This window comes from Hesperophylax consimilis, chromosome 12 (assembly GCF_061612785.1).
Source record: "Hesperophylax consimilis isolate HC1 chromosome 12, BYU_Hcon_1.0, whole genome shotgun sequence".
NCBI lineage: Eukaryota > Metazoa > Arthropoda > Insecta > Trichoptera > Limnephilidae > Hesperophylax > Hesperophylax consimilis.
The window spans coordinates 828,472-840,513 of record NC_142847.1 but is presented as its reverse complement, the minus strand read 5'-3'; the positions used below and the strand labels follow the sequence as shown (position 1 = coordinate 840,513).

Sequence of the window (12,042 nt, the reverse complement as noted above, 5' to 3'; positions counted from 1 at the left end):
TGGTGTTTCTGTTTGTTTGGCTGCACTCGACGTCCATTGGCAGTGCGTTTAGCAGGTATTGATTGAATTGGTTCGCCGGGGAAAATGTTGCCGATCAGAAAACGGGTATTAAAAGTGAGCGGTGTTGACTTCCGCAGTAGTCGTACAACACGACTGTTGGCAAATTATTATCATTGTGCATTTCGAGGACTTGCTGACATAAGGTTGATATATAAATAGCTGAATGCACAGTAAGAACACCAAACCTGTATTCAAAATAATTAATTGACGGTTAATTATTGTAATTTAATTATTTTTGTATCATTCCTTCAACACAAGTACAAGTTTATTCTTCGCGATACTTTTCCAATCTCTTTTAGGCGAACGGATTTAGATTTAGCTAATTAGACGGACGCAAATTTGTTATCAGAGTTCATACAGACTTGATATTACCAAACTTAAACTAACAAAGTATGCACAAGTCTACAGTTTAACCGCCTTACTAATAAACGTGTGTTAAATTCTACATAATAAACAACAATGAATGGTAAATGGTTGTTCATCTGTTGTGTAAAATTTAAAACACGTTTATTAGTTAGGGGTTAAATGCTTAAACATTTGAAAGGAAATCGACGATATTGCGATAAATCTTCGATATTTTAAAACGTCTTTTCTATATTTAATGAGCGAAGAATATGATTCTATTGTTGGTGTTTTAAGACGCGAACCAGTGTTGACTAATAGAACTTAGATATACAATCTAATCTAACCTAACTAATAATAAATACACAATAGATACAGTTTGAACAAGAAGAAAATCAGATATTAAGTTAGTAGTTAATAAATTCAGCTAGATTTATTTCTTTTCCGTTGTTTAAATACACACACAGTTCTCTTATTTGCGATAAGTCATCATTTCTCTTCCAATCTCTATAAATAATAAGCGAAAGGATTTGAATGAATGTGGTTTTGCTGACGTTTCAAGAAACAAAGCAGTAATCTTCGACAGAACTGAACCGGTCTACACGCGGCGATATTCTGCGATAAAGAGCTGATAATTTTGAAATGCAATATCGGAAAATGTGATGGTGAAAAATTTAGAAAACACACATCTTTATCATATTCGATAAGAAGAGATTCGATGTGTATAAAAGATCACCACTATATACTCGTATGTATTATGTTACAAGCATTTTTGAAGATTTGATAACGGAAAATAAATGGTATTAATATTTGGAGTGATTAATCCTTTCCAACTTGGAGATAACATACAATCAAATGCCGTTTCAGCAGCTGTATTTATACCAAAAAGCTAACATGATATTGTAAACAATTGGACAGAGTGTAAAAACCCAAGATCAAAAATACATTTGAATCATAATCATGTTTCTTTAAAACTTCAATGATAAACAGAAGAATATTATCATATTCGGTAATACATAATAATAATAATGATTACTCTAGTATCTATGTACTTAAAGTGTGTATCTACAATATGAAACAGCATGCTTTATCTTGTATCTAGGGTGCATTTCCTTTGAAGCTTATAAATATGGAAAACGCGCTCATAAAATTTTGAATTTTCCATTCAATCGAGTCAATTACTGTAAATTCGATACTCTGTTCAACTGTGCATGTTTATTTACATAAAATTTACAAATTTACAAATAATCGGAGTGAAAAGGGGTTATGGTTATATATAACGTTAAAACATAAGAAACTGCATATCCTAACCTAACCTTAAATTTTTAGTACCGCGCAAGAATATCAATTGCTCCCGACTCTCCGAAATCACTGGGACTACGAAATACCCAATTGGAGAGTATGGTGAGATTGAAGGTTATTGCGAAGTGAATGTGAAGGTTGGAGAATACCTGGCTATTCAGATCTCGTCACTAAACACGGCTAAAGCCGTTTCAAGCAAAGTTTTGATTCTGAATGGTGGCCTAAATATATAGTTAACTATTTACAATCTTTATAAATCCCTTCTTATTTTATATTTATGTAAGTATGACTTTCAAAATGCCTATCTTCTATATATTACTATGAACTAAATCTACTTTATTTTAGGTAGTGCAAGATGTTATAGAGTAAAAATCAATGGACGAATTTATATTAAATAAATATTTGAATGTATATATTTTGAACTTGAATTGAACTAAAATATGGTGAAAGCGTCCAAGGCGAGTGAATATATTAATACCATTTATATTGTGAAGATTTATTGTACAGATATAAATATATTCTGCATGACTGTTGCTAGTTGGACTACAATTCGATTTCAAGACCATTTTTATGTGTTTTAGCATTTGTTTAGCTTCGTAGCAAATTCATTCGTTAAGCCTTTATTTTGATAAATTTAATATGTTTATTCCCACAAGCGTGTAAACCGAGTAGAGGAGAATTATAAAACAAAATAATATAATCTGTGTGAATTATAATACACGACATAATTTCCTTTGTGAGCACGTACGAGCGTGAACTTTTTAAAATAACCGAAGAAGTTTTCAAATAAAAAAAGAATTATTTCAAATCCGGATAAACGATTAAATAGGTACCTACCGAGAGGGTTAATTTTGAATAATAATAAGTACCTATCAAATATTATTTTATATGGCTGGTCATTTTTAAAAGTGGAACGAATTTATCTTTATGTGCGTCGAGTAAAATTTAAAAAAAAAAGGTTATTATTTTTTCTAATCTTTACAACCGCGGTTTTTTCTATGGTAACGACAACTAGTAATGAAATAATACACGAAGAAGTGCACAATTTCTGTCTTCAGCCGATCAAACAGACTAATCGTGATTTTGAGGCGGATTTAAACGATGAGGGTAATCAAAATGTCTTAATATAATCGAAGCATTCATAGCGAATTACAACATACAACACGTTCATGATGGAAGACAAAAGATCACCGGAAAACTTTCACTAAAGCGGCGTGAATGCTTTATTACCGCACGCTTTTGCATTTCGTAATAATCTAATTTTCTAGAATCGGAAATCAAACAAAACTGCAAATCTCACTGCAATACATTAAAATAATTAAGTATCTACTTAATTAACAACCGAAATTTTAATTTAGAAAGAAAGTATAATTGATTTACCTGCGCTACGGCGCGTGTTTCTCCTCCGCGCATCAGTTTTCCGAAGTCACCTAAGTTTAATTAATAAAACTATCTTCAATTGCGACAGTCCAATCTTCAAAATGAATTGGACGTCGAAAAGTTTTCACGTGTCGTTTTCGCGCACTGCACAAAATCAACAATCACCAATCAGGAATCGCCAATCGTTTTAAACTGAAAAGGCGCTATTTTCAAAACTGACCTCGCAACACTTTTCGCGAATTTTCATTTTAGACTTGTTATACATTTTCATTTTTTAATTGTTTCAACAATTGAACAAACACTGTTGTTTTTAGTTTGTAGTCTAAATTTAGTGTACACGTAGCATGGAGAATCGTCGATAACAGAGCGATCGGGGTTTATCCGTGTTATCTCGGGTAAAGTGTATCGCGGCTCGCGAGACAGACCGATGCAGACTCGGGCCAAGCAGTGACTAGCGTCTGACAGGTCGAGGCTCTGTCAGGCTTTGCCCCCCTCCCACGGCCCCCAACAGCTGATAGCGAAAACTACCAAATTTACAATTCACCGCTGTCACTACTTCATGGGTCCCTCTCCCTGATAGCAAGCTGATAATATGGCGGATTGCCCCGTTACCGCTGGCGTATTTCAAGTTTTATCGGATGCACTTGGTAGTTTTATTGTGTTGTTATCGGGTTGGAAGCCTCGTTAACGCGACACCGTTTAATTGGGACCATTACCCATTACCTGTGGAATCAAATGGTTGTCATTGCCCGAATTAAACATATAAAACAAATAACGGGAGGTTTGGCGAATGGAACACCGAATTAAAAGATATATAACTACTAATAACCTTATCTCATCTCAAACGGTCAATTTACAATTTCGATACGTATCGACAGGAGGTAAAATACCTTTCATACAAATGTGTTTAAATTGTATTAAATTTATACATATTTTTAATAACTAACTAAACATCATGCCGTTTCCCGCAGGGGTAGGCAAAGAGGAAGGACCGCCATACAACTCGGTCTTGGCACACACCCCTTGCCTCATTCACATTCATACATCGTCTCATACATACTTATCTGTTATTCTTGACGTGGCTCGACTCCCTCTCACTCACTCGGCGTCCCTGAATTGTTTTACCATTCACATTTGGGTCATACATTCATCTTACACTAATCTCTTAGTTCATTCACATTGCATGTTTTGCGGATCTCCTCATTTCTCACGAGATCCGCAGGAATCGACTCAGGAATCTTATTTCTACAGCGTTCAGACTACTTTCATCCTTCCTCTACCAGTTACATGCATTACTGCCTACTCTCGGGGTAGGTACCAGCACTCCATTGTGGACTGCTAGCCTGACAATATTACATTATAAGTGGAAAATGTTGCTTGTGTAATGAGGGGAACTTATCTAGCAGAGGACCCGGATAACCCACAACGCCTGTGTGGGCACCCGACGCATCTACCTACTCAGCCACTAACCGGTCATTACGGAGTAATTGAGAAAGTGAAAAGACGGAAAAGCACTTTAGAGAGAATCCGAAAAGAATGCAAAGTCGATATAAGCACAATGAACAAGATTAAGAAAGGGACGTTACGATGATTTGGACATGCAAAGCGTATAGACTGAGGAGTAGTTATCAGGAAAGTTTATGACGCACAAGGGAACGAAAGTAAAAGTCGTGTACGCTATTTTGCACAGGTTTTTGCGTCTTAATTTTCGAAATAACATTTCTATTAAAAAAACAACCAATTCATTGTTTAAATTTGCATTAAAAACGTTACAAAATTGTAGATTGCATTATAATATAGGTACATATCATAAAACAGAATTATATACAGATTATATAGATATACTAAATATATCTTACATATAAATATAGACCCTAGTGGGTCGGATTAGCTCAGTGGTAAAGCGAAGTTAAATCTTTTTCTGTTTCAAATTTTCCTTTGAGAGCCGCTAATATTTTCTTCAATGATTGAATAATATTTTTCACTGGAGTTACTTATTAGTTACAGATAAACATTGAACTTCAACATTACGTGGGACCGGTTGAAATAACAAGTACGAGTATAACTAAAAAATAAAAGTTATAACACATATCAGGAACTTAGGAACACCATCTTAATAATAATAATATTCTACAATAAAAAACACATACATTTTTTGACCAGACTTTTATTTAAACTCTGCCGGTTTCAGAAGAACTCTCCTTCATCAGGAGAATATTAAAAAACTGTAGAATTAAGTAAAATTTATATGTTTTTTATTGTAAATTATAACGAGCCACAAACTTTTTACAAATACATAATAATATTCATTCACAAGCTATTCCAAAAGTTAAAAATAATTTTATTCGCTTTGTATTTTTTTTAATATGTGATTCTATAACTTACTAGCTCTACCCAGCCATGCGTTGCTGTGGCTCAGTATGTCTGTGCAGATAGAAAAACAATAGTGCGTTTTGCCTTTAAGTCAAACGCGCAACAGGCGCAGTTTTAAAAAAAACATGTTTATCCAACAGATTACGCTGTTTTTCAAAAAAGCATGTTTTACCTGTCACAGGCACATAATATCTTTATTAATTAAATATTATAAAATTAATTTGCTATTCGGGTCTGTCTGTCTGTACGCTTAGTTCTTCAAAACCACCCAACGGATTTTGATAGGGTTTTCACTATAATATAGAATTTATTCCGGATGGTTTATATAGAGGGTTTTCCAATAAGAGGTGTTATTTTGAATAGCCCGCTATTTCGGTAGATGTTACTTTTGAAGCTGTCATTTTTTAACATTTGACAAGTAGAAACTACGCCATTGATAAAAATGGAACGATACACGCTTCAACAATGTATTGAAATTATTCAAATTCACTTGAGTGAAGCAAAATTGTCGCATCTGGGGCTCGAAAAACCCAAGAGTTATTGTTGAAAAGCCTCTCTATCCTCAACGTGTGACTGTTTGGTGCGGTTTATGGTCCGGCGGAGTCATTGGACCTTACTTTTTCGAAAATGAGGCTGGAGCAACAGTTACGGTGAATGGATTGCGCTATCGAGAGATGTTTAATGATTTTTTATGGCTGGAATTGGATGGTATTGATCTGGAAAACGTTTACTTTCAACAAGACGGCGCTACATACCACACAAGCAACGAAACCATTGATATTTTAAGATTGAATATCAAAATAACACCTCTTATTGGAAAACCCTATATATAATACATGCATGATATATTTATAAAAAGTAGAAAAAAGTCGATGTTTTTTAATCAAGTCATAAAAAAATATTTTCGTGCGTTTACATTGCTTACGCTGGCTAAACCTTTTGAGATACATCAAAATAACATACTACGGAATTAATATCTTCAAAAGGCCTACAGAAAAGTCCGCGATATTATATATCTATCTCCCCAGCAACGCGCCGGGTGCACATCAGCTAGTAGGTATATAAAAACATTCGCGTATTCGAATGCAACGCTGTGTGAAAATTTCAAAGCAATCGGTGAAGATTTTGAGCAAACGAACATTTTTAATTTTCATAGATAAATTTTTACATATCATCGTTTGTTGTAGGTTTATAACTTAAATGGACGACTTGAATGGATATATTTTACGAGTAAAATACCAACGCGTCATGACTGTTGCAATGCAAGGAATGTACTAGCATAATATTTCCAAGCACCTATCGAGTCCTACCTACAAGTCGTCCGTTTCCGGGATTCCAGGTGTAGAAATCTGGCAGAACGCTTTGTTTTACTAATCTTGTTTACGGTCATCTCTTGTACTAATAGTAAGGGTACTTTTCCATATTGAGATCAATGGTGTGTACGTTGCAAATATCAAACAAATAATAAAGGTTCCAAGATGATTTCTTGTGTTACACCCAGAGATGTGCTTTATTTCAAATAAATCCATTTCAAATGGAAATGCAAAATGCAAAATGGGTATTTTCCATTTTGCATTTTAAATGCTTTTCTAAAAACCATTTTGCATTTTGCATTTTAAATGCTTTTCTCAATGCATTTTCCATTTTAAATGCTTTTTTGCAACATTCTTCCTACCATCTCCACTCATCTTTTTTTCATTAGCCCCAAATATCAGTCGGTCCTCAACCTCGCTATGAGATACATAAATAAACCAGAGAGATAATTTACATTTGTCAAGTTGCTCCCTGGTAGGAGCCCTGGCAATTGAGTGATACTATTACAAAAAATACCTACTGAACATGGGGCCATGACGCTGTAATATTATATGTTAAATAGCACTTTCTATGTTTTACGTTGGCAAAATTAGTCCCGCGCAATTTTTTTGTGGTTTCATAATCTGTAGTCGTGGTGTTTTTGGATTTACCATCATGTAATATGTTTTTTCTACATTGATATCCATTATTAAATGACAAAATTGTTTAAAAATTCTATAATTATTTTAATTGTTTGACCTGAGAAACCATTTTGCAATTTCAATGCATTTTGAAAATAGGTATTTTGCATTTTGCATTTGAAATGCTTTTCTAAAAACCATTTTGCATTTCCAAATGGAAAAGTTTTGACCCATTTCCATTTTGCATTTCAAATGGTTTTGGGTACCCATTTTGCACATCTCTGGTTACACCATACTTGATTAGAAGGAATTAATTTTAACCAAGGTATATGTGGATATTTTAAGTTTTTCTTTGCAAGAAAATATAAAAAATGCAAAATATGTCTTCAAATGGAAACACCTTATTGAATTCGGTGACCGGGTATCTCATCAAAATGACAGATCAACACACCTACAAAAGTGATATAAAGTCATGAAAAGTCAAGAAAACCAAATACGTAACTATAACCTAGTTTTTGTTTCATCACTTTTTAAAGCTGTGTTTAATTTCCGTTTTGATGAGATACCCGTTGAAAACGTAACTAAAATAGTGTTCGCACAGATCCGTATATAACCTTTTTCTTAATGTTGTAAAGCCTAGAGGTAAGAAGGTGTAATGTCTAATAGTTAATATTCACTTTACAAGTAAATGTTTTATTACTATTATATTTATTTAATTGCGAAAAAATTTAAAAACTTAGGACTTTAAACATATAATATTTTATGGGGTAATGTAACTCCATCATAACCTGTGGTTGTTCTAATAAGAATACTATTAAACCCGGTACTTAAGGCACAGAAATCTATTTTACGTGTTATTATTACGAAGAAACCTTTCAGATATTCGAGCGACGCTTTCTTTCTTTCAAGGAATTGTACATAGGTACCTTTTTTTTTTTTTTTTTTTTTTTTTTTTTTTTTTTTTTTTTTTTTTTTTTTTTTTTTTTTTTTTTTTTTTTTTTTTTTTTTTTTTACAGTATTACCGCACAAGAGTCCCAACTGCTCCCGTCTGGAGCCAGTGAGACTATGGCATCCCCAATTGGGGTATGTTGTGAGGCTGAGGGTATTGGGGAGGGAAGGGAGATGGGGAAGAGGAAGGTGGGGAAGTACCTGGCTATTCAGATCTGGTCACCAAACACGGCTAAAGCCATTTCATGCAACGTTTCAATTCTGAATGGTGGTCTTACACCAGGGCGATACTGAGAGTATCTTCCACTTTGGAACGTGCCGCAAATATACTATATATTATTTTAAATTAATTTTAAATTAATTAATTGTGAAATAACACAAATTAATCAAATAAAATTTATTTGCGCACGCCGGGTTCGAACCCGCGACCTTCGGATCTGTAGTCAAAAGCGTATACCACTAGACCACGCCGGCCGTCATGGCACCTACTGGATGTTCGACAGTAACTGTTAAAATTGTCGTCATTTGGTCCAAAAATAGTAATAAATAGATTTAGACAGGACAGATTCGGGAAAATTGCTAAAAATATCATCCGAAATTTATAATTTCTTTTGGCTAGTTTTCTCTTTGCTTTGATTTCTTTTCTCATCTTCATAAATAATTAAGAAAATAATAATTAATAAAGAAAAAAAACAACTGAAATATTTTTGCATAACCAGTTTCTTAGAACAGAGTTAGAGACTGAGTAGTCAATGTAATCACACCTGTATTGCAGCCTATCCTCAACGTATGTGGGCGCAATTGAAGCAGTCCGTTGCTGATAATAAACTTAAGGTCTTGGCGCCAGATGCATCTGCCCACTTGCTGCGTGGCGGGCCGAATCGGGAGAGACTGGTTGAGGGAGACTATTTGACCTCTCCGGCAGGACTCTCTGACCCATCGTCTTGAACCACAGTGAGAGGGGTGGATTCATACGTCCATCACTCCTGGACTATTACCGTGGGATTAGGTGGCAATAAATAAAAGTAAGGATGGGTTTATTATCTAGAAATAAAAAAATATTTAATAATACAAAAATGTATTACCACAAAAAAGACATAATAAAAAAGAAATTAATTAGCATCCTACTATATATAATGTCTGGCAAAGGGTTTGCAAAGGTAAAATAAAGGTGTGATACCAGTTCGTTCTTGATGCGAAGTAGTAGATTCCGGTTCTTCACAGCAACTGTCCCAGTCTACAATTTATCCAAAAAATAATGCTGTAGTCCGATGCAAAACAGCCTCACGCTGCTCGTCTCCAAAAGGGTCCTTCTTAACCAATCAGGATCGGCAGATGCCATCCGATTCACTCAATCCAATGGTCAATGCTCTATATGCAAATCTGATGCTCACAAAATTGGCGAATGTGTTCGTCGAACCTCAGCCAAGAGGAATGCCCGCTGTTCTGGGCTGGTGATCAAAGAATGGCCAGTTAGCAAAATGACAATGTGTAGGTACTTAAAGGTCTCACACACCAAGACCATAGATGCGATGTAAGTAAAGTGATGCGCACACATAGTTACAAATAGTATGTAACAACACCTCTCCTATCTTTTCTTGAAAAGACCCGTTACACAGCATCCCCAAAGAGAGTCCCGGAGAGAAATTATTTTCCTCAGGGCCTCCTTTATAGAGCTAGTGTAAAAAGGCGCCGTTTGGCTCAGAGCCGGCCCTGGTTATATATCCATATTATGTATACGTATTTCTAATATCTATCTTTGTGTCTATATATCGATTTTTCCATTCAGCTTAATTTGGTAAAGTTTTTATTCTATTCAACAACTGTGTATTATTAAAAAAATGTATATGTGCACTTTATCTACTTAGTTTATTTTTTAATTTTATTTATTTTTATTTATGAATCATTTTAAGTACTTTTATTGTTGTTTGAAGCGGCATACGTACGGACTACACGGTCGAGTTCTGGCGTAATAGCTATGAAATTTGCGTAGTTTTTCTGTCTGGAATATATAGTTAGTCAAATTTGACTTCTATCATGAGCTAGAGAGTTTTGAAACCTCCATCGAATATAACAAAACTTCCAATCTTTGTGAGAATAATTGTTTTCTGTTTTAGCGAATAAATGAATAATTATTATTATTAATTAATTGTTAAATTATTAATTAGTAATAGCAATTTTTTTAACTTAAGTATTTTTCTGTTAAAATGGTTGGTAGAGCGGCACCCTGGCAAGGCGAGGTTCCTGGGTTCAAGTCTTAGTCGAATCTTTTTCTGATTATTCTGTTTCGAAATTTTTTTAAGAATCTCTAATATTGTCTTCAATAAAATTAAATACTAGTTTCGGTTATCGGTGCGTGGGTGCGTGATTTGAAATTATATTTCTGCCTAGCACTTAAAATTATTCAACTTTAATTAACTATTAATTTTCAAAACTGATGAGTACCTATAAATTATATCAGACAACGGATAAAATGGGTACTTATCTCATATTCTAATATCTTCGGTACTTACCAACATTATTTGGTTATTTAAATATTGAAGACAATATTAGTGATTTCTAAACGAAAATCTGAAACAGAAAAATCAGAAAAGGAAACGGTCACATCTGGGTTGAATCTTGCGATCATACATAAAGATAGTTGCCAATAAAAATGTGCGGTGAAAAAATGAAGACGATGTTAGTGGTTCTTATTCGAAGTATGATACAGTTAAAAGTGACCGAGGGGAATAGGGTCCCATTAGCTCAGTCGGTAGAGCACTGTCCCGGAAAGACAAGGGTCCTGGGTTCGAGTCCCAGATGTGACCGTTTCCTTTTCTGATTTTTCTGTTTCAGATTTTCGTTTAGAAATCACTAATATTGTCTTCAATATTTAAATATTACAATTTTGAGGTTTTACTCAATAAAATTATTCCGAAAAATAAATATTATTTGGTTAATTTATAATTATTATTTATTTGAAATGTATATTTATTTTGATTAAATGTTTGACAGATGCTATTAATTCGGTAGATATCGTAACGTTTACTAAAGTTAACATGGTTGTTTGACATAATTTGAATAATTCTGTAATAAAGTTCTGTGAAAGTTCTATTCATGTTCTGTTACGATAATATATTATCACACGAATTAAAATGATTCGTAAAGAGTCTGTTAAAAAAAATTAACTAATTTGTTTTATATATTCTATAATACTATTATTCTAAATTAATTATTCAAAAAAATCAAATATAAAAGAAATAAAAAATATAATGGAGTTCTACAAAATAAAACATAAAAACAATTGATAAATCTATTCAAATTATTGGTTATCCAGATACAATGGAGATTGCAGGCTGTTTCATGATAAACTTTTAGTAAATTCATAATATAATATTACTAACAATATTAACTTAACGTAAATTTCTTCCTTTGAAAGGCAGTGATCATGAGGCATTTTTTTTTAATAAATACTTTCAGCCTCACAAATCCTACAATTATAATATAACATAATTTGTTGAATTGTTCAAATTCAATTGAACAACCCGTCCTTACATTTGAAAGGTAAATTTCTTCCTTTGAAAGGCAGTGATCATGAGACAAAGGTATTTTTTATTTTAAATACTTTCAGCCTCACAAATCCTACAATTATAATATATCATAATTTGTTGAATTGTTCAAATTCAATTGAACAACCCGTCCTTACATTTGAAAGGTAAATTTC

General features: G+C 33.6%; 1 protein-coding gene across 1 annotated transcript in view; it reads right to left on the bottom strand.

Annotated features, from left to right (window-relative positions):
* LOC149418979 (uncharacterized) overlaps positions 1–3,519 on the bottom strand; it is a 121,153-nt gene extending 117,634 nt beyond the window's left edge. Inside the window, exon 1 of the mRNA XM_089637626.1 lies at positions 3,085–3,519. Within this exon, the coding sequence (XP_089493752.1) occupies positions 3,085–3,117 (33 nt within the window). The 5' untranslated portion in view covers positions 3,118–3,519. The remainder of the gene's footprint in view (positions 1–3,084) is intronic.
* Positions 3,520–12,042: the final 8,523 nt, after the last annotated feature.